We start from the raw sequence: 23,200 nt of genomic DNA, 5'->3' as shown, positions 1-23,200 counted from the left end.
AATTAGTGACTTTAGCAGAAAAGGCCGTTAAACTGTATCATGAAAGAGAGGGTTGTGATCACGAACTTTCCGAGCGAAAGCGACGTTGTGTTGTTGTGCATGACGGCACTGTTGATCTGAATTGCAAAACAGTGCATTGGACTTCCGAACAGGAAGTTATAATACCGAAAAGCTATCCCATAATGCAATGCGCGTTACAGGGATTTTTCCGGATCTCGGCGAAATCGCTATTTGGGGTAGCGAGAATTGTACCATGGTACAAAACCATGGACTGCAGATTTTTAACATAATTCTGCTATTTCATCGCGTACATGAAGTTAAATCCAATTAAATGCGCGCATTTGGCAAAGTGCGCTTAAAATGAAGCGCGTTAATGAAATCTGCATAGTCCATGGTTTTGTAGTGTACCACGGTACAATTGAAACCTCTTTTGCGAATACAGGCTTATGTGTCTGCCCGTGCTTCATTTTATATGCCTCTCTCTCTTTTTATCACTCTCTCTTTGTGGCTCTCTCATTCTTTTATTTAAATCAGTGGTGTTCTTTTCACTCTCACCTTCCATTTTCAATTTCTTCCATGTGTATTCAATACTCCTCTAATATTTCATGTACATACTGGTATTCTTATTGTACCATTACACCCTAAATTCTCTCTAAAAAATACCCTAATTTAGACCCGAGCCCACATGTGAGCTGGGGTCCATGGAAAATGGTTGTGAAAACATAATCTGCCAATCTCCCACAGGTTAGTAAATGTTTAAACAATCATACATCCAAACAGCAAAACAATTTATTGTTAACATGTTTATTACATTTCATAGATTTTTTTCAATACAATATGAACAAATATCTAATAATACATCACACAAGCTTTGATAGCAATTCCCATATTGGAACTCTTGGCATAATCATACACCACATTCCTAGACTCAATCACAGGTTTGATATAAGAAATATCTTTTTATCTTAGCATACCCTTTGGAGCAGCAAATGTCATAAAGGCGACAAATAATCCTTTTATCACATTTCCAACATTTTTGAAGCATTAGAGTGAAAAATAATGTGACTGCCTGAGCACCATATCCAATTGAAGTCTATTCATTGACATGGTTAAGTGACTTCATTGTTTTTTTTTTTAGATTAAGAGCTAAGACCTGAAAAAAATGATTTTCTCATAATTTGAGGTACAAGGTCTTGTCACCAAAGAGATGATTAATGACGATGTGCATCTCTCAGATCACGTGGCAGTGCTTGCTTATTCCATTTCAACAGGGATCTCTCTTCCTGACATAATAATAATACATTAGTAAGTGTGCCATTCCCAAATAGAAGCACTTCAATGAGTTGGAGGATGTGTGGAAGATGCATATCATTACCATATCAACCAGTCTCCATTGGATTAAAGAGGAATAGGAATGATGATAGAAAACCAATAATATATCCCATGACAGTGAAAGTTAAAAGTAATAAGCCAAACCTTGGTTTCCATAATACAGTTAAACTGACCCAAAGTTCCCTTAGTCACATAATTGCCTTTAGTAAAAGATTTTTTAAACTAGACTGTATGCAACACACATCAAGTTATTTACCTGTTCTGAGCCAAATTTCTGTGAGGTTGATTAGCTTCCTTTTAAGAGATAAAACTAAGACAAAGTTTTCAGTATTTTTAGGGGCTTAATTGAATAAATGTTACTGGTGCATCAAAAGGCTTTCTTGGCGTATCTAGCTTTGATAGCTGCTTTCATTTCATCGACTGGTTTGTTCCATTTCGCTGAGGGCATGAGGGATACCAAACATTCTGCAGATGGGAGGACTTCTTGCTGGTGAATCGGAAGGCTTTTTTTGGCGTATCGAGCTTTGAGAGCTGCTTTCATCTCATCGACCGGTCTCTTCAGTTCGCTGGGTGCATGGGGGATACCTAATTTTCGTCTCACAAGAAGACTTCTAAGTAGATCAAAAGGCTTTCTTGGCATATCTGGCTTTAAGAGCTGCTTTCATCTCATCGACCGGTCTCTTCATTTCGCTTGGTGCATGGGGGATACCTAACTTTCGTCTGACAGGAGGACTTCTTAAGAGAGCTAGTTGACCTAATCCACATAGACTGGACACCAACCAGTAGAAACTCACCGCCTGCAACAAAAGAAGATAATCACATATGTTGAAGATTATAGGTAAAATACAGAGCGGAATGCCCACGGTGGTCTCACCTACAACATGCTATTTGCATACTTGCCAAAAAATAATATATATTATATTTCTTATCCAATACTCCACAACAGTTGTCACAGTAATATGAATACACAGGGTAAAACAGCAATTTTCTTTTCCCCAAAATAAGAATATTCCTATTTTAAGAAGAACAGTTGACAGGCATGTATTTGTTTTTCTGTGGTTATGTGACCTGGAAATTGTTTCACATGATCTTGTTTTTTTTTATTTATATTTTTTATTGTGTACTCAAAACTGATTCACAAGGTACAATTACAGGTTTATACAAGTTAGATAAAAAAAAAAAACATTAAAAAATGCTGCATAATCTTATCATGTTTTTTCAGCAGTAAGATATTCAGATTTTTACTTCATCTTAATGAAGGAAAGAAGGGAATGAAAATTAGGCTTTTCTTTTCTAACCTTACATCAGTCAATATAAAAACGAGTCCAGAGAAGGAAAAAAAATGTATACAAAAATAATTGTGACGGTCTTTGCTACATCCAAACATTCTTTGGAAAGTTGACAATTGCACTCCATGTTTAACTCCAATGAAAGGTGTCACTCTAAAATTCATGCCAGCATATTGGCGGTAACTTGATCCCTCATTTATGGTTCTCTAGTAAAGGGTGGGGAGATTCCTGCTCAAAAATATACAATGCATCTTTCAGTGGTTAGTTTCTTCACTCGAGGACAATGGTCTGATTCTCAGTGTTGTAGTCAAGGCTCAAACCTCCAAGGCCAAGGCTTTAAAACCCAAGGCCAAGGCATTTCAAACTTTCGATATGTGGAACAATGAGCAAACAATGATTAGGCGACAGACATGGCACACAGGGCAAAATGTATAAAAGGTGTGAGCGAGCGAACTGAGTGAGCAAAAGTTTTGACCCTTGTACAAGTGATTATGCAGCCCAAAGTCCCGGGTAGTGACTAGTCACTTGTAGGTAGTAGGTCCCTCAAGTTGTATTTGTCAGAGTTTTGTGGAAAGATCCACTTGTTGATCAACGTTTTAATAAAGGTCTGTGCCTGCAGACTATTAAGTGGGTGGGGACTATGAATAGTTTTCATAACTACTTTTAATATTCTGATTGAATAGTATTTAAAGGGGAATGAAACCTTTGGAACAAGTTGGCTTGTGTGGAAACAGAAACATCAAAGAAAGTTTGAGAAAAATCAGACAAATAATGAGAAAGTTATGAGCATTTAAATATTGAGATCAGTAATGCTATGGAGATCCTCCTTTTGGCAATGCGACAAAGATGTGTGATGTCACATGTGAACAACTTTCCCTTTGAAGGACTATAAAATACCCCCCAAATGTTTCTTTTTGCTCTTTCTTATGATGATACAAACTCTTCATCCATAATGTATTCTTTGAAAATCTGTATTACATGCCATCATATAGAAAGAATACATGATCTACTGATAGATGTGATGAAGGGGCAGTTTATTAAAGTGAAATATATACAAAAGTAATGGGAAAGTTGATCACATGTGACATCACATATCTTTGTCGCATTGCCAATGGGACGATCTACATTACAACGATGATCTAAACTTCAAATGCTCATAACTTTCTAATCATTTATTAAAATTTTCTCAAACTTTCGTTGATCTGTTTCTTTGATATTTCGGTTTTCGTACAAGGTATCTTGTTCCAAAGGTTTCATATTCCTTTAATATTAAATGGAAAAAAAAATGTTATGGTATTTAAATATTTCTGATAAAAGTATTTCCCAACTTCCATACTGAATAGTATCTAATATAATCTGGAAATAATATGGTACTGAAATATATGGCATTGCTCATTACTGATGATTTGGAATAATTTGATCAAACAAATGACACCTTGTTGGTTCCATGACATTTGCTCTGGCGACAATTGCTCCAATGGAAAATCTGCACGTTAAGTTAAACCAAACATAAAACATAACCTCCAAAACTGAATAAACCCTAATCCTTATCTTTACATTGTTCTGAACCAAAAACTCTTTTACAATCCTAACTCTAACCCTATGCCCTCTGAGATAATTAAGACCGGAGCAAATGTAGCAGGACCCAATGTTGTGTCACCACCTTGACATGCTGAATTTAAAGAATGAAGTAGTTACCGATGGTAGCATAGCAGCAGCTGGTACAGAACAGATGGCCAATATCCTAAAGGTATTCTGAAGATAGTGCTGGGTTCTCGTTAACGGACCTCTCCTCAGTGACCATAGCTATCAGGTTACAAGAAACCGATTTAAGGAAAGAAGTGGGAAGATATCATTATCACCATGCAGATGAATTTCAAAATTAAATGTAAAAGAAGGTTATTGCAGCAAACAATTATTACATGAGAAAGTCTTTAAAATCAAGGTTAATTGCCACCATATTATCGTAGATCAAGACCAGGTACATTGAAATACACTCATTTTTGTGAAATCATGAAATCTTAGCTGAAAACCGATAATTCTGATGATAGCTAACACAAAAAGGCACATGTAGGACAATGTATTAATATTGCTTGGAAAAATATCAGACATTTTATGGAATTCTGTTCTTATTTTGCGCATTTCTCAGCAATTACACTTTTTTTCCATAGACAATTTGCACATATTTTTATTTATACATACGCACACTTAGGTGGATATTTTATTGGATTCTGTTCGAACTCATTTTGAGATCGTTACCACAACTCGTATTTTATCTTTTAAGCCCATTTCTAACTATTTGAACTTCAAAACCTATTTACATGAGGTAAATTCTATACCGTGCACAGGGTAAACTTAGCAAAGGAAGATAAGTGAGATTCCAAGACTGCCAGGAATTTTAGTAACTTTACCCTATACTTTCCCTTGTAAACTGCAATGGGAAAAGAATTGCAATTAGACTCCAACATGAAAGCATCGCACAGTCTCAAGCACAAACAAAAATATTTAAGACTTGTTTCAGATTCTCATTTTACAGGGCCCTTTCCATATTTTTTCAATAAATCGTGAATACTAAATCTATGTTTATCAAATCTTAAATGATGCAACCTGATTCCATAAGTGCAAATTTGTCATAAAATTTTTATATTCTTTTTATTGAAAAGCTTTACGAAACAACAAACTGATTATAATAATTACCTCAACTAAGGTGACATTAACAAGCCCAAGAAGAATTGCTAAAGTGAGATCAGTCTGCATAAGGTCTGAAAACCAAAGGAAGCCCTCGCTGGCCAATGCTGGTAAGACATCAATGTCGAGTTCTGGGAATAATGAAATATATGACAAAAAACACAATGTTGATTTTAACATTCTACATATGTTATCACGGTCAATGAAAATCCATATTTAAAAGAAAAATGAAAATCCATATTTTATTGTTCAAAATAGACATGAAATGAAAAACTTAAAAATTTGCTTTGTCCAATTGATCATGGGCTCGGCAGCCGCTGAACAACACCAGATCGACGAGGCTCTATCCCTTTTATTGTTGAACACAAAACATGGTAGCAGCAACTCCCATCTTTTTACGTCTTTTGGTCTGACGCGGCCAGGGTTTGAACTCCCGACCTCCCGGTTGTGAGACGCTCTACCAACTGAGCCAACACACCGGTCATCATATTAAGAGTTACAATCAAACACAACTTCAAAAAATCAAATGTAGCTAGGTTTTCAAGAATCAGAAGCAGTCATTTTGAGACATGCTTTTGATTTTCTACTTATGATTAAATGCAACAGTTTCTGCAACCAGCTCCAAGAATACAAAAACATGACTGTTAAAGTCAAGGGTTAAAAATTATACAAAGTTTGCCACAATTAGCTAACCATTTTTTTTGTTTGGATAACCGGAATCCCACCGAGGTTTGCATATCAATAATTAAATCAGAGTTCACAACTTAAAGATATTGTTTAACTTTGTGAGCAGCCGATTAAAAAAATTCTCAAACCAAGATGAAACATGTGTACAAGTGCATGTATTAGAACTAATAAACCCTGAAAACAACCATTATTGAGAATGAAAAGCTAAAACTACAAGGCAAACCCCGATTTTGTAAATAGGCGTCTTATAGACGCCTAAATAGTACACATAAGTGTATGGGATGAAATTAAGATGGTGTTTTCGGTCACTTTATATTTCAATTTTTGAAGCACTAAATAATTATTTTCGAACGCAATTTTTTCTGGGCTTCATTTTTGTAACATATCACAGACACATGTGACAAGTATGACCTTCTAGCTCAGATTTTTAAAAAGTCAAACCAATGTTAGCCAATCACTTTAAGTGAATAAGGCATTAGTTATACTAAAGTAACAAATACCTATACGAACACCGTACAAACAATTTCTATACAAAGCAATGGTATAATAATACCGGTAATAATAATGCAGTTCTTGTATATCGCATATCACATTACTGTACGTCATAACGTCCCTATGCGTTTCCAGTTGACTTTGAGAATGGACACTGAGATATTACCTGGCTTTCGCTCCCGCAGCCCTTTACAGCGCGGTGGCATTTCAAGGAATAAATTCCTGCCAGGTACCCATTCATCTCACCTGGGTTGAGTGCAGCACAATGTGGATGAATTTCTTGCTGAAGGAAATAATGCCATGGCTGGGATTCAAACCCACGACCCCGTTTCAAAATCATACGACTAATCCACTGGGCCACAACGCTCCACTATAAAATCATTTGTACGGAGCTCGTAAAGGTATTTGTGACCGTAGCTTTACCTGTTGAGAAAAGTTCTGGGTATTTCCCTGTCATCTGACCAATAGAGGTGGTCATGCACGACCACACACCAGCCTGCCAGAAGGGGAGGTAAGAAAGCTTGTAGGAACTGCAGTGGTTGCGATAGTGGACGTTACTGACCAGCATTCGGACCTGTAGAGAAAGAAAGAAAATAAGAATCGAACCAGTTTGACCGATGGCAGTTGCGTACGACCACAGACCAGCCTGTCCATGGGGTATATAGGGAAGCTTGTATGAGCTGCATCAGTTGTGGTAGTGGACATTAATAATAGGCATTTGTATTGCGCCATCTATCTAGATATAATCTATTCCGAGGCATAATTACTATGAGCAGCCTTCCAGCACCCAGTGCATGGGTACCCATTCACCTCACCTGGGTTGAGTGCAGCACAATGTGGGTAAATTTCTTGCTGAAGGAAAACATGTCATGGCTGGGATTTGAACCCACGTCCCTCTGATTGAGAGACGAGAGTCGTAACAACTAGACCACGACGCCCCCAGACATGACGTCCATTAAGCCCCTCTCACATTAAGCGATCCGATGCGACGCGATTTTTCACGAAATAGCATTTTGCATTAAATATGAAAGTTCCAAGAAGTAAAATTATTTCATTTAAAGTTTGGCATACTGTTAGGAAAACTACGATCATATTTTTACTTTGCGGCAAGCCGTATGGTCGGAGTAAAGTCCAAAGCGGCTTCAAGTCGCAGACGATGATGATGCCATTACGATTTGGAACTGAATTTGTTTTTATTCATTCAGGGAGGCTCTAACTGGACTGAATTTCAATTTCAGTAGTCCTACCACTATTCTGAACTCTGATCCGTAATATTTTATTAGTTGGAATATCCATATGTTATCACTATTAATTTTAAATTCGGATTGCAACGAATCGCATAGTGTGAGACAGGCTTTACTGACCAGTGAACCTGGATCCATGACAGATATAGATAAGAATTGAATAATAAAATAAGACTTACCTCAGTAGTAAAGACCTTAGCCATGTGCCTCTGAGACCAGCCTTTCTCCTTGGCGAGTATGGCTAGCTGCTGCTTGATCTGCTCGACGTAGGCATTGATCATCGGCTGAGCATTCTCAATCCTTGCAAAAATCATCTGCTGCCACACGGCAAAGGGGAAGACAACCACCCCTCTCAGCAGAATGGTTGTGGCCAGAATAGTCAGCCACCAGGGCAGTCCAGCATTGTCGTGAATGTACTCCAGCAGCTCGTAGCATTTTTCTGTAGGGGTGGGGACGTATATGCTTGAGGTGGCCTCCTCCCCTCCGGAAATCGTGATTCCAAAGGAGCGTGTCGACGTGTACACGGGAAATAAGTTTACAGGCGACGGTTTTGCGGTGATTCCTAGTATTTGCTTAGCGTTCATTTGTAAATGGGTACGTCCATGTTGATGGTTTACATTGCAAGTTTGTAGAAAATGTGAAGGGAAAGTTCTTCTGCTGCATTGGCTTAATGTCCTGACGTGAATCTTGAAAGACCGCTCCTCTCTCCTCATATGACACTGACTGCATGGATGAACTAACCTTACATACAGCATGCGATTCGAACTTGCTAGATGGGAAACCTAGATATAAAGATATCAAAATATTCACAAAAATATTTAGAATTCCTTTTTTTTCTTCTTCATTTCAGAGGGATGCTCAGATGTATTTTTATTTTAAAACCAGTAATTTTGACTTCAAATACTAAAAATGTTCTGTAAATAGCATTGCATAGTATCCAAAGTCACCATTATCATCACTTCATCATCATTATCTATTTATCATCTTAATCTATCTAGAATGATTAAAGTATAAAGAACAGTTTGGCATCATCATCATCACAACTGATCAATTCTAGTCATTGCGTGTATTTCTAGGCATTCAGGTAAAATAGCAAACAAAAAACTACCAATAGTACCATCCATTACTAACGATTTTTCATTGTTTGTCGGGGGGGGGGGGGTGGGGGGCGCTGTGCTTATTTTTTTCCGAACTTTCTTTCCTTTCTTCTTAAACAAAAGCCTTCTTCATAGACTCACCTGGGAGCAGACCACAGGAATTCTCATTCCTAGTTGTGTTGATATCAAATACATGGTCAAATTATTTTAAATTCTTCTCCATGAATTCGCTGGGCTCTGAATAAAATGAATTCAAACAAGAAAAAAAAACATATAATGACTTTCATATTAATCACATGAAGGACTACCTTAATTCTTTACTTTCAACATCATTGTACAGTACAGGGGAGACCAGGGTTAGTTGGAACATTTTTTACAAAAATGGCTGTAAAATCCAAATAGATTTTTTTCGAGAAACAATCAATATATCAGCTTGAAGCATATATCTCAGGGCTTCAAATGTACCCCATAAAATTTTTAACTCTATTATGGTTACTGAAAAAATCCACCTTGAAAAAGACTTTCGCAAACGATCCAACTTACCCCCATATCGGGGTAAGTTGGAACATGGTATGGGGTAAGTTGGAACACTGCATGGTCAATTAAGAATTATACTAAAACTACTTAAAACTGTAATATTACATGGTTTTAGCCTATTTGCTTTATCTTATTCAAGTTCAAAATATTAAAGTGTGGATTCGTTGAACTTTATGTAAGAATTATACTAAAACTACTTAAAACTGTAATATTACATGGTTTTAGCCTATTTGCTTTATCTTATTCAAGTTCAAAATATTAAAGTGTGGATTCGTTGAACTTTATGTTTTCTATTATACAGCCACTCACGCAAGCAGACTGTGTAGTAGAATTCCGCATATTTGGGTGCGTTTGAGTTTACATGCAATTAAGTGTACTATCAGCAATTTCATGTACTTCTGCATCAAATTTATAAGACAAAAATTGATTGTTTTTATTTTTTTCATAATTATGCAAATAAGCATATAAAATTTTCCAGAATTTTTTTTTTTTGGTATGTTTTTGCCTTTAACTCTATTTATTAAGCTAGTAAAATTTTTTGTGAGAGTATCAATTTTCACATTTATAACAAATATCCACCAAAAAATGCAAAAAATATAATTTCTTATGTATTTTTTGTTTTTTCGAACTTTGTTTTTTCCGATGGACTTTGTCGGGAGTCTTTTGCGATCATAAATAGCATAAAATGAATCTATTTGAACCAGCAAAAGTAAAAATATAATCATACATTTATGACTTTTGGTTGAAAAACACAATTTGCATTGACCTTGTACATGGAATCACCTTTTTGAACAATTTTGGGTCCGAACATGCACATACAATTTGTTGCGTAATTTTGAAACCGCGCACACAGGCATCACAAATTTGGTCTCAAATGATGCGCAAGACTTGAAAGTAAAAAGTCAGCTAGCAGTGTAGTAAAAAAAAATTTGTGCGACGGCGTAGTGACAAAATTTCTTGAGGGGGGCTCAAATTGACCCCCCCCCCCTTTTGATAAGGGTTAACATTGCATTAGGTGCCTACAATAGGCCTTAAATGCACACTCAGACCTAACTGATAAACAAAACAAGCATGGTATACAATACCGGTACATGTTCAGAAGAGTGTGAATTTTTTTTTTCTCTCATACTTTATATCCAATATTTTCATTCATAATTAGGTTTGAGGTAAGTTGGAACATGTTCCAACTAGCCCCTTCAATTTTGTTCCAACTAACCCCGGAGGCTCATTTGACGTTTATAAGCTTACAGCACAAAAAAGGGACTTCACCATGGCATATTAATAACCTCATTTTGTAGCTTGGTATAAGTGTATATTATACCCCTAAACTGGCCAACTTGATCTGTAAACTTCTCTGAGATAATCAAACATTTCTGAACGAGAAAAAATTTACTCAGAAGGTCAAAAAACAAAAATTTGTTTCTAACTTCACCAGGCTTGTTGCACATGTGTTGTCTGTAATATGGTGGATGGCCGTTGATAATGACAATAACTTGAGGGCAGTATTGCAGAAATTTATTTAAAGACGTTAAAGAAAATTACAATGTTTCAACTTACCCCATGTTCCAACTAACCCCGGTCTCCCCTAAAGTTTGCACAAAAGAAGTACTCATTTTCATTTATACCGGTACTTTAAATTGCGAAGGAGCTCAATCCCAGGAGATGGCACATCCATTGTCCAAGATTAGTATGCTAACTATTGGTGTCGATAACTGGATAAATCAGCAGATACCTGTAGCTGATTACTCACCTGTTCACAGTGGCAAATTGTATAGAACGGATAGCGGTGCGTTCAACGCTAGCGGGCATGTATATTTTGCTTATTACATGACGTCATCCAGCTACTGCCGAGAGCCAATTTATGAATGAAAATATAGTAAGCATGCGTAGTGAAGGCCTTCCATAGCCCCACACAGTATTCCACCAAAAGAAGTGTGCAATTCTCTATCACCTCGTACCAAATCGAACAAGAATTTCACTTTCCTATAATTTATATGAAATATGAAAGGTATTCTCGGAGGATCTATTTTCTCAACGATACCGCACAGGTAAGCAAATTTCGATTACTTCTTGCTTTTCTGTCAAAATCTTACGAATTAGTGTCGTTATGGCATCGTGTTCGTTGGAGTTTGTAGAGTCTATCGCAACGTGCACAAAGTCAATTGATTTCCGGGTTTTGGAGCGTCGCGTGAATATGCATGAAATTGCAGAGTCTTGATAATTTTCGATCGATACTGGAGCGATCCGATCGCAAACCAAGACCGTTTCCTAGACCAATCAGCGGTCTGCGATTCGCTGAGCTGAGACGGTCCATCCGTTGTACACAGTCTATGGACAATTTGCCACTGTGCTGTTCACTTATTGTGACGTCGATGCGCATGGCGTAAAATATGCGCAGATAGGGATGCACACAAACATAACTGGGGAACGTCCTTAAAAAATTCATTTAGATATCACTTTTCTCACGAAAAATACTTATTTCCATACAGTTTCAATTTATTTCTCATTAATTAGTAAATTCAATTGTCTTGAGGATCATTTTTGTATTCACCAGATCATTAAAAAACTTGAACATTGGGAATATTTACTGTAGGCCCTCTATTGTTGGAAAATAAAATGGCAAGAAAATTGTCATTTTACAATCTCTAGATATATTTTTAATTAAAAAACAAAAATTAAAAGAATTCAATTTAGAATCTAGATCTACTTGAACTGTTCAACTTAAGACAAGTTAAGTCTTTAAGAGCCAAGTTCTTCACGTTCTTCAAGCTACATTGACTGCCTCCTTCAATCCTGAAGATTCTTGCAGTATTGTAGTACCGGGGACCGGCAGGTGCAATACACCGGGTGAACACCCTACTCTTTGATGAATACCGGTAGTGTATTTGTTTTAATGTGCATAGGTTGTGACTCTCCTATACACGGGACCAACATTGGCAACAATTGCGTCCTTTCCGATGGACGGAGTGTTTTCCAACTGCATTCACACCTGCACTGAATACAGTGGTGAGGCACGTCAACACACAATGCTATAGCATCAGATTTTTTTGTTAGGCGCGTTTCGGCATGAGCGGGACTTGAACCCCTCACGTTGAGATCTACGATCTTATCCGAAACATGCACTCTAACCGACTGAGCTACGCTGCCTCCCTGAATTTAGAATATATGTAATGGAAACTGTCTGATAGTGTCATAAAATCAAGCATTTGTCCCCATGGGCCTGGGGACAAATGCTTGAAACTAACCACACATTGCCAACTTTATTTCCCAAAAAGGCACACGGATTAGTTCGGAGAACAGGCCAACCCAAAGCAGGCAAGCCAGCTTTTTGTTTTGGGTTCTTTCACATCACAAATCACATCATATCAGGATACGAATGAATAGGATTTCTCCTGGCTGTAGGCTATCCGGTCTTAACGTCGAGGTTGATTGCTACACAATCCTTAAGTTCTATGGCCAATTCAAACTTGAAATGAAAGTGCGTCTGGAATTACTTTTTTTCTTCTTCTTCTTCTCTATAAGTACAGGCCACCATCTGGCGTATTGTCGTACTGTTTCATTTGAATTAACGTAATAAAAGTTAGCCTTGCCCTGGCTCACTCACACATATTGTGAGGTTATTATTACTACTAATGGCCCTGGCTTAGCCTTACTCCTTAGCGTTTTAATTTATCGATATCGGATCCGTTATTGTCTGCCTCCTCCTTTTTCCTCTCCATTATAGTTCAATCTCAATTTATATCATTCCTATTACGCATCAGGCCTATATTTAGCTTTACATGTGGTTTCAAATATTTGCAAACTGGATTTAAAATGCAAATCATCGCTATTTGACATAGGCCCAACATGAAAACCAACACACGGGACTGAAATGACAATCTTGCACGATTCTGTTTATTTGAAATCAAAACTCCAACATGCTCATTGGATTATACGATACATTGTGGATACAAACCGCATGATTTTTAGGATTATCTTACCTTGCACTAAACTACACAATAATATTATGGATTTCCACGGTCATTTGATCTCTTAGTTGTGCAAATCAACATACAAAATTTGAGCTAATGTGAGGTTCGAGCGACATCAGTCCCACGTGTGTATAATCATGCTGCTATAGTTAAATTAGCGACTCTAGTATCTCGCTTCTCGTAATTCGCTCCGGTTTGCCTGTTCGCACTGAAGAGCTGCTGGGCAGACATTACTGGATACTGAAATTGGACTGGTAAAAAAGTAAAACTTTCACAAGAAAGAGCTCCAAGAGCAACACTAAATAGAACGCAACATCAGAGGGGATGAAAAGGACACTGATCGAGAAAGAAAAACGGAAACGTCGGGAAGAACAAAAATGTCGAAACTATAATGTTTAAACTTTAATAGAGGTGAATATATAATTATTGCTTTATGAGATTTCCTTATCAATTTTGTTTTTGTTTTTTAATCATTTATTTATCAATTTTGTTGCTCATATTAACACTTTCGGCATTTTCGAGAAGATTAGACTACATGTATGTTACAGTTAAAAATATATTTCACTTTTTTTTAATATGAATATATTTCATTTTTTTATTAGTCATTTTTACGTCGTCCTGGCTAAAGTCGGGAGTGGGCGTGGCACCTACTGCATTTTGGCGCTATATATATACGGTATTTTCATCAGTTTTTCCTTCTAAGCTTTCAGTAAGCCATGCCTAGGCTGTCCGCCGCCTGGTTCTGGGCTTATTACTTTACCATATCTGCCAATCACAATCTCCGTGGAAGTATAATGACAAATTTACGATAGATCAATCTGACTGTTTGCCATGCAGGCATGTTGTTCACTTTCATTGTTTTATAGTTAGTGCATGGTCTTGTCATAATTGTAGATATCCCTTTTTTAGCTTATGAAAGCATATATTTTTGCCTTTTTGCTAGTTTATTGAATCTTAATTCGTATAAATATCCTTTTTAAATGTACCTGACATGCCTCGATCGAACATGCCTACAAAACATTTTTTTATGTACAAAAATATTGGGTAACATTTAACCAGCACGTGGGTAATTAGGTCTATCTGTCCAACCAATGTGGGACAGTATTTTACCCAATGCGGGAAGCATATTGTCCAGTAAAGTTAAAAAAATGAGCAGCAATTACTTTAGAATGGGCAGAATTTTCATCACACTGGATAAATAAAAATGCTCCAAAGAAATGCCCAATGTTGGTTGGACATGCATTACCCTCATGGAGCATATTTACCCAATATTTTTAGAGTGTAGCATCCACACGTACAATGTAGGGCATATAAACTGGAACATTGAGTTTCTTTATCTATCTTTCTGAATGGGGGGGGGGGGTGCAAACTTGGTCATAAAATGTTGTACGGAAAAGGAGTAAACAAGTGAAAACTGGTAAAAGTTTGAAATAAATCGGACAAGCAACAAGAAAGTTATGACCGTTTTTTTAATTGAGATCCCTAAAACTATGTAAATATCAGATTGGCAAGTGGGGATGTCAGCTTTCCTACAGGTTATGACGTTATGTAGATTTGTTGTTTTTCTCAAGTACTTGTTCCCTTGGGGCAGTAATCCAAATTTAACCAATGTAATGCAAGGCTTCATATCCTCATGAAAGAAAAATAAAGGTTGAAAATTGAAAAAATAGGAAAAAAATCCGACAATTTAACAATTCTATGTATTGGAGTATTGGGAGAGCAGACCTTGCCTTACATCACTATGGCATCGCTATAAATGCGGTCAATTTGTAGTCTCCATGGATAAAGCGATTGCCAATTTTTACAACTTTTAGAAATTCATTTCTTTCTCATAGTTTGTCCGAATTTGTCAAAACTTTCACCCATGTACATGCCTGATTTTTCTTCTTCCGATAATTTTTTTTTTTAATTTGGGTTGGATTTGCATTCCGATGTTGTATGATTTTAAGGGCTATTCAGTGACATAGGCGGAAATCTCTCCCCAGAGTTAGGGGGACCAATGGATGGAAAATTTGACAAGAATTAAAAAAAAAGGTTATCACCCAAATAAGGTCATCTCGTCCAAAATACATGTTTTATGTCGATTTTGAATGATGTATTTATTTTCATCATAAAAGACCAAAAAATAGTAGGGGGACATTTGATATTGCGTCCCTCCTACTATTTTGGGTAGGGGGCGCGACCCCCTGTCCCCCCTGGGATTTCCGCCCATGTTCAGTGATTGTGCACCCTTATCATTAATAAGTTATTATTGGACAAGAAAAGACAAGATTTTCATTTTGATCGGGTACTATATGTTCCTGTTATGTTCGGATTGATGGCCCATGAATCACAATACCAATATACAATAACATACTTTAGACAAACATAAAACATATCAATTGGACATTTTCCTAAGTCAAATTAGTGTTAACCCCTGACTTTAATTATGTTTGCATTATTACGTCATGGGGCTGAGATATAATCATGACAGATAACGTCAGATTTTCATGGCAAGGTAACTGATTCATAGTCGGTTCACGTACGTTTGTTTAAAATGGTAAATCCTGGGATAACTATATAACAACATGTCTCGCAGCCCATTTCGATAAATAGGTAATGATTTACTGTATGTTTCCGAGTATTCATTGATTTGTTTTGTGTAACAGATTCAAAATCATATAGTTGAATCAATCATATTTTGTAAAATCTCCATGAAAACATCATAATCGTAATTGCGATTTTCGCTGTCTTTAATTGCCTACTTCAATGATCGAACTTCAGCACGGTCAACTGAAGGTAATCATTAATCGAATGGTGCTGTCCTTCATTGGCTGATGTTATTTTGAATAAGCTTTATTTCTAAAATATTTATTTGTTTTGTTGAAAGCAAAAGATATGACTGAATCTACTAGCTACCATGCTGTCCCGGTCATGCCGGTGGTGTTGATCCGGATGAAAAGAGCTATACTTTTCGGACTTGGTGCTCTTTTTACAGCAATACTCGCGACAGGATTAAGAGGTAAATATTCATACAATATACTAAAATCTAATGATGCAGGGCTGATTTCATTTTATTTTCTTGAACTGGATATTAAAAAAAGTAAAATAATTGTTTTATTTCCATACATTGCCGCCCTTCAAATAAAATAAACATTAATTAATAAATTGAAAGAAATTTGTAATGATACACTTTGTGCATGGATATCATATCCCCTGCATTAAAGTTGGTCATAATTACTTTCCAGCTACTATCCGGGGGGGGGGGTAGGGGGAGGGGGTGGAGGCAAAATATTGTGACCTTTGCGGATAATCATTGCATAGATTAGTGGCGAATATTGTTCTGTTCCTTACTTGTTCGAAGCATATGAAGAGTTCACTTGCAAAAGGGGTTAGGTCCATTTTTCATCCGATCAAATTTGATTTTTATGTCTTAAATTTGATTTTTAGTAGCTCTATAAGATGATACCAAAGAAAAGTTGAAATTCCTATTAAAAAATGAACTAAAATGGCAAAGAAAAATCACTTTTTTTTTCAAAAGGAGTTAGGTCCACTTCAGTTTAGTTGCAAAAGGGGTTAGGTCCACACAGATTTTTTTTGGAAAAGAATATCTTAAAAAATATGAAGACAGGTAGATTTCTCTTATACCCAATTTTATGTACTCATGGTAGGGTATCATGAAAATTCAGTTTCGCATAAGAATATTGCAATATGGGAGAATTAAAAAAATGATTTTCTTGGAGTGGACCTAACCCCTTTTGCAACTAAACTCTTCTGAAGAACTCATTTGTCAAAAGGGGTTAGGTCCATTTTTCATAAATTTTATTGTTTTCTGTCTCTAAACCTCTAAATTTTTAGTCACTCTGATGATAGCAAAAACAATTTGAAATTCAAATGACAACGTGAATGAAAGTGGCAAAGAAAAATCACTTTTTTAATCAAAAGAGATTGGATTCATTTCAGTTTACTTGCAAAAGGGTAGGTCCACAATGATGATTTTTTTTAAATATATCGAAAAAAATTGAAGACAGGTAGATTTCTTTTATACCCAATTTTATGTTCACATGATAGGGTAGTACATCATGACAATTTAGTTTCTCATAAGAATATTGCAATAAGTCAGAATAAAAAACATGGTTTTTCTCGGAATGGTCCAAAGTGGACCTAACCCCTTTTGCAACTAAACTCTTCATATACGACTGACCATTATTATCTTGCATGTAAGAAATGTTTCTGATATGATAGTAGACATGGTAGATAATGGTAGTTAAAGTATCTTAGGGGCATAAGTATGTCCGACACTCCCCACATGTGGGACTTTTTCTGTTTCTGATTTCTGGTTCTTATGACAGTCTGTAATGCTGTCAAATGACCAGGACTTGGTCAGTTTATAAAGTGAAGTAAGACTTGAGAAAAATGGGGGTCGGACGTCCAAATAAGGTTGATCATTTTATGGAATTTCCCTTAGCGATACATGTACATGGTTATATTCTTCCTTTTCAGGGGAATGGTTGTTTATTTTCATCCAAGCTAAAAGACTATGGCAAGGAGACGCAACCTGGAGGGCAGGAGTTAAGGATCGAACAAATATGACGGATGATGGCTCTGTCATTAATGATCATTTCATGAAAGTATGTTATATATCTAACAGTAGAAAAAATAGTAATATTCCTTGTTATTCTAATAATATGTTTTTGTAGTTTTTTTAATGATCTATGACGTTGAAAAGACGGGTCTCATTTTGGTGAAAACTATACTATGCAACCATGATTATTGTTATTACATTATGTATATTTTGTCGCCAGAGGCGGCGCCGTCAGGTGGGTGGCAAGACTAAAAATTAGATATTTTTATCAATTGAATTAATCAGACTGGAAATGCCAGCCGTATAGGTTTTTGCAGCACGCCGATGACAAATTGGAATTTTAACAAGAAACAAAGCTCTCTTTTATAATATTATTCTCTTTTAATTTTTCTTAATTTCTTCCATTTTCTCTTTTCTTCACTACTTGAAAAAAATCACGGGGGTGCCACCCCTGTCCCCTGTAGCGCCGCCTTTGGTAGTCACTGGTTGATCGCACCAATGAGACTGAAGAATTTCACAAAATGTAAATTCCTTATTCTATGATTGACTAATGATATAAAGGCCCTCTAATTATAACCGATCAACATGAAAATCAAGAAAATTGTGGAAATTATTCGTCATACTTTTTGTCAAACATATCATCATTAAATTATCTTAATTTTATTTATTGAACAGGATATACAATATTACCTTCCCTTGTCATTTGTTGGAGCATTTTTCATCTTTTATGGAGTTGGTGGTTTTCTCAAATGGTACTACTATATCCAACGTCGTGAGAGGGCGACAGACTGGAAATGCCAGCCGGATCGGTTCTTGCAGCCCGCCGACGACAAATTGGAATTTTGGTTAGGGTCTTTCAACATGGCAATCGGTGCAATTTCATCAGGTAAGGATGACTTCCTGCTGGCGGGAGGGGGGGGGGGGAGGGATGAGTTATCAGGACCGCGTGATTAATAAACGGGGTAAATTTAAATATGGAATGTCTGAAAGAAAGGGATATTTGCTGGTTCGAAAAAAATATATATGTTTTGAGTCACTGCTTTCCTCATCGAACACTCCTGCCCCTGGTCTTCGTCAAATACACAAGATTTGTCCTTGGTGATCTTATTTTAACTGGTATGATTTGAGCATAAGATAGGCCTAAGGCCAAATGGTAAAAATATCGATTTTTTTTTTAAATGAAGTATTTTAGAAAATATGAATTTAGTTGAGAGATGATTCAGTTATTATATCGCGGGTTATATCCTTACATATTTTTTTTCTCAAAGGACTCAGAAAATGTGTGCTTTCCTTGAGGAACTTTTTTTCCATTTGTATATATTCACTCAGTCAGTCATATTGTCCCTATGCCTTGAAGCTAAAAATTCAGTCAGATTACGTTTACCGGAGACTTTTATTTATCAATAGGTATTTTAGTCACTTATATCATGAACGGAGGCGAGACGAAACTTTATTACAACATCGGAGACTACGGATGGGGCTACTTCCTTCTTTCCATCCCCGGTTTCTATGTGTACAACGAAGCGTCCACGTATTACACCCACCGAACGATGCACCATCCAGTCTTTTACCGTCGATATCACAAGCTTCATCATCGCTTCAAAGCTCCAACCCCCTGGTCAGCAGCTGCCATGCATCCGTATGAATTCATCATCTTCCAGTTTCTCCTCGAGGTTCCGATTTTCCTGGTCCCATTACACGCGGGTAAATCATTTGATTGTACGCGATCATGACGTCATTAAAGTATATGCCAATCAGAACGCGCCATAATGCGATCAAGAATGGATGCCTCGATCTGATTGGCTAGTTATTGAAAGTATCAAACTATATATGGTCACCATGTAACGGAAGCTATCAATCATTTGTCTACTTTGAACAGATCATTGCGGTAGACCAGTCAACCATGTTGAAATTGAAAGTGGAAAATAAAACAATTGAATTGAATTGATTTGAACCTTTTTTTAAGGGTTCTATCTTTTTTTTATTTATTTTTTTTAATGTTTTTATTATAACAAATTGAAATAAATCACAAAATTTCCAAATGATCTTTGTTTGAAACAAAATGCCCATACCCAAATCCCATATGCGCGTTTATGACTACTTACTCCTCGAGGCATAATTACGTCATTATTTACAAATCATGATCTCTCATTGGCTGAAAGTTTGATTGAGCTTGTTATTTTCCGAGATCTATGAATACGCCTACACGAGGGGCGTGTTTCCACAGACATGGTCCTTTAGTACAGTTAGAAAGATATCAATCGTAAAATACTGTTTTACTGCATATAGAGGTTCTTTGCCGTTGAATTATAATCTAGGAAAAATTTCATTCAATTTAGATATGAAAATTGATTTTCAATGTTATGCTTGTTTCATTTTTGTCTCTTTATACAAATCAACATATTGTTGGGATGGACTTGACCTAGGATATTTTGATTTCATTTTCTAGGTGTATATCTCTTCTGGTTGGTCTATGGAGTATACCACGGTATTCTGTCTCATTCGGGCATTGATCTACATTCTGCATTACCATGGCAACCTAGTGTAATGTTTCATGACGATCACCATAGGTACTGTTCAAATGATATTCGAAACCCAGCAAGAGTTTTTTTTTTATAGTAGTATTGTAACAAACTTCATTGTTATTTTACTGAGAAACGAACCCACTCAAAATTGAATCCGCAGAACACTGTACAGTAAAGAGGACAAATGCCTTAAGTTCTGTCTCCGCTAAACTATTTGATTGAAGGTGAATGCATATATTCAGTTATTGATTCCATTATGTAAATAAGTGTTACTTTCTCTTCGATAATTTTAAATTGAAAGACTCGAATGAAAAGAAGTCTTGCCGAATGAAGTTAGTTTATAAAAAAAACGAGTTTGATCCAGATACCTGGAATTCAATTCCATTTGTGCTCAATTTTATACTGCTTTTTTACGATTGTAAGAATGTAAAAATCTGTAAAATTGTATATGATTTATGTTGCTTTGTATTATGTTTTTAATGGAAAAAAAATTGAAAACTTAATAATAGCGAGCGTATCTATTCAGATCAACATTTGCCTTTTGTCAACATTGTTATTATTCAAAAGAAAAGGCACTCAATGTAATTATTTTTCATGTAAGATATATTTCTGTTTTTTTTTTGTCTCTCAATTTTAGGTATTTCCATTGTAATTTCGGAGTGAACACGATGATGTTTGACCGGCTTCACGGCACACTGAGAAAATACGACAGATTCTACTCGGAAACAACTTTCGGAGGGGAGGGCGCCCCCATCCAAGATTCGTCGACCGCCAGACTCATTGATAAAAATAAATGATAGGACTTTCCTTTTTATGCTACTGTTTCACCACATGCAAAGCTGACTCAAGACCGACCAAAGCCTCTACGTTATTTCCAATGACATAGCATCGGTCGGTTTGGAGTCGGTTTCGTGTGTGCAACTGTAGCACGACCGTCTCTCTTATGTACATGGTCACATCGGCGAACCAACTAGACCGATCATCTATTACGTTATTTCCAACATGGACTCTGACCATTGACCTACAAGTAGGTCCATGCTCTGACTCAGAGTAGGTCCATATTTCCAATGACATGCCATCGGTCGGTTTGAAGTCGGTTTCGTTTGTGTCACGGTAGCATAATTCTGTTTTGTGTGTGCTTAGATCTTTTTCATTCTTGATATTACAATCTCAACTATTATTTGGGTTTTACATTGGAGTCGATTTTCATTTGAATGTATTTTGTTAGGGCTTGTTGTTCTTCCTCTTCTTTTCGGGTCACTACACACGTCTTGTCCAGTGGAGGGTACAAGATCTGGCTGGGGGGGGGGGGTTAAAGGACTCCAGGGGCCCGTTTCATAAGGGACTTGCAACTGTTGTAACGTTGCCATAATGGCAACTGCCATGGTAACCGGGCTCAGCAACCAATCATAATCAAGGTTTCCATGGTAGTTGCCATGATGGCAACGTTACAACAGTTGCAAGTCCTTTATGAAACGGGGCCCAGCAGGGCACTCGGCTCTGGTAGAAGGGGCAGACCAAAAGTGTTGCATCGTCTGATCCTCCCCGGCCACAGTCGCATGCAGCGCCTCCATCCCTGCTGTAGCCCCATTTCTGCATGAGGGCGTGGCATACATATTCTTAAACCGAAAGCTTCAGTCTCTGTTTCGTCGGTTGTTGCAATGGACTACATATTGCTCCGCTACAATTGAGAGGAAGTAAAAAAAGGTTTATTCTTTGTTCGCTGCATTAATTTTTGGGGATAATAATGACTATTGTCTCCCGGGGGGGGGGGGGCACTTACATTGACGAGTGGATACCATGCGCGACCAAAAAAACACGTAAAAAGGGTGTCTTTTTCAAGACAGGGCACGTTACGTACGTAACGTGATAAGGGTGTCAAAAACACAAAAATAATGAAAAAGGGGTATCTATTTCGCTAGGAAAGCTACGTGTTAAGGGTCAAATTTGCGGGGATGATAAAACAAAATTAAACTGTTTTATAAAGGATGTCCTTTTTGCCCCAACACTACGTGATTAGAGTCCTTTTTGCCCCAACACTACGTGATTAGAGTCCGATTTGCAAGAGGTGTGGAAGGTGGGGCCGTACTAAACCAAAATGGTGTGTAAAGGTAAAACCGACGACCGACGGATCCGTGACATAACATAAAATATCGCTGTAGGACCTACTTGTTTAGGGGTTCATTTCAGGGAATACTTGCCAAGAGTATCATTTTGTTTCCAATACTTGTTAAGGGTAGGGTTTCAGACGCCAATACTTGTTAAGGGGTGCATTTTCAGAATATGGAAAATACGTGTTTAGGGTGCTTTTCGAGACCACAATGGTCGCGCATGGTATCCACTTGTCAATGGAAGTGGCCCCCCCCCCCCGGGTATTGTCTCCATGTTACTTTCTTTGAATCAAGAATTCTAAATTGCACAATCGATACTGTTGATTATTAAACAGATGTTATCCAAGAATGATTGCCATTTACTAGCTTTTCTAATATGAAGGCAGGGAAGGTAACTGATTATTACTATTGTTTAATTTATTTGTACAATGTGCAACAATGCAACACCAGCGTGCAAAGGGTTAAAAACGCCTCCAAACAGACGGATTTCAGCTGTCTAACACTTAATTGTGTGCTATTTTCGAAAAAATGAACTATTACACTATCTAAAATTGATGGGATTATGATTAAATCTGTGAGATTGTAAATCAATGACCATTTCGTCTGATAACCAAGTGGTCTAATACCCAATTTCCTTTCAATCACTTCGCCCAATTAACACTT

The 23,200-nt window shown here is 36.9% G+C and overlaps 2 protein-coding genes across 3 annotated transcripts; one reads left to right on the top strand and one right to left on the bottom strand.

Moving 5' to 3' along the window:
* Nucleotides 1–788: 788 nt before the first annotated feature.
* Nucleotides 789–13,756, bottom strand: LOC129281954 (cytochrome c oxidase assembly protein COX18, mitochondrial-like). The gene is made up of 7 exons (XM_064113136.1): nt 13,347–13,756; nt 8,971–9,066; nt 7,912–8,514; nt 6,912–7,062; nt 5,319–5,440; nt 4,320–4,427; nt 789–2,129 (listed from the first exon to the last, which is right to left on the bottom strand). Exons 2-7 carry the CDS (start codon nt 9,022–9,024, stop codon nt 1,953–1,955), a joined length of 1,215 nt encoding a protein of 404 aa, XP_063969206.1. The 5' UTR covers nt 9,025–9,066; nt 13,347–13,756; the 3' UTR covers nt 789–1,952.
* Nucleotides 13,225–21,606, top strand: LOC129281628 (uncharacterized). Of its 2 annotated transcripts, none has more exons than XM_064113137.1 (7): nt 13,225–13,748; nt 16,207–16,338; nt 17,820–17,947; nt 18,577–18,787; nt 19,309–19,605; nt 20,351–20,471; nt 21,064–21,606. In XM_064113137.1, exons 2-7 carry the CDS (start codon nt 16,215–16,217, stop codon nt 21,221–21,223), a joined length of 1,041 nt encoding a protein of 346 aa, XP_063969207.1. In that variant the 5' UTR covers nt 13,225–13,748; nt 16,207–16,214; the 3' UTR covers nt 21,224–21,606. The 2 variants fall into 2 exon arrangements, with proteins under 2 accessions (XP_063969207.1, XP_063969208.1); XM_064113138.1 differs by lacking the exon at nt 13,225–13,748 and adding an exon at nt 15,832–15,932.
* The last annotated feature ends 1,594 nt before the right edge of the window (nt 21,607–23,200 follow it).

This window comes from Lytechinus pictus, chromosome 18, assembly GCF_037042905.1.
Source record: "Lytechinus pictus isolate F3 Inbred chromosome 18, Lp3.0, whole genome shotgun sequence".
Lineage (NCBI taxonomy): Eukaryota > Metazoa > Echinodermata > Echinoidea > Temnopleuroida > Toxopneustidae > Lytechinus > Lytechinus pictus.
This window is presented reverse-complemented; position numbering and strand designations above follow the sequence as displayed.

Bases quoted from the DNA above. Each gene is read 5' to 3' on its own strand.
- LOC129281954 (XM_064113136.1), bottom strand. From the start codon at position 9,024: ATGTATTTGATATCAACACAACTAGGAATGAGAATTCCTGTGGTCTGC. The intron at 4,428-5,318 runs GTAATTATTATA...GTAACCTGATAG, and splicing joins TTAATGTCACCTTAGTTGAG to CTATGGTCACTGAGGAGAGG. The intron at 2,130-4,319 runs GTAACTACTTCA...CTTTTGTTGCAG, and splicing joins CTGCTGCTATGCTACCATCG to GCGGTGAGTTTCTACTGGTT.
- LOC129281628 (XM_064113137.1), top strand. From the start codon at position 16,215: ATGACTGAATCTACTAGCTACCATGCTGTCCCGGTCATGCCGGTGGTG. The intron at 17,948-18,576 runs GTATGTTATATA...TTTATTGAACAG, and splicing joins TTAATGATCATTTCATGAAA to GATATACAATATTACCTTCC. The intron at 20,472-21,063 runs GTACTGTTCAAA...TCTCAATTTTAG, and splicing joins TTTCATGACGATCACCATAG to GTATTTCCATTGTAATTTCG.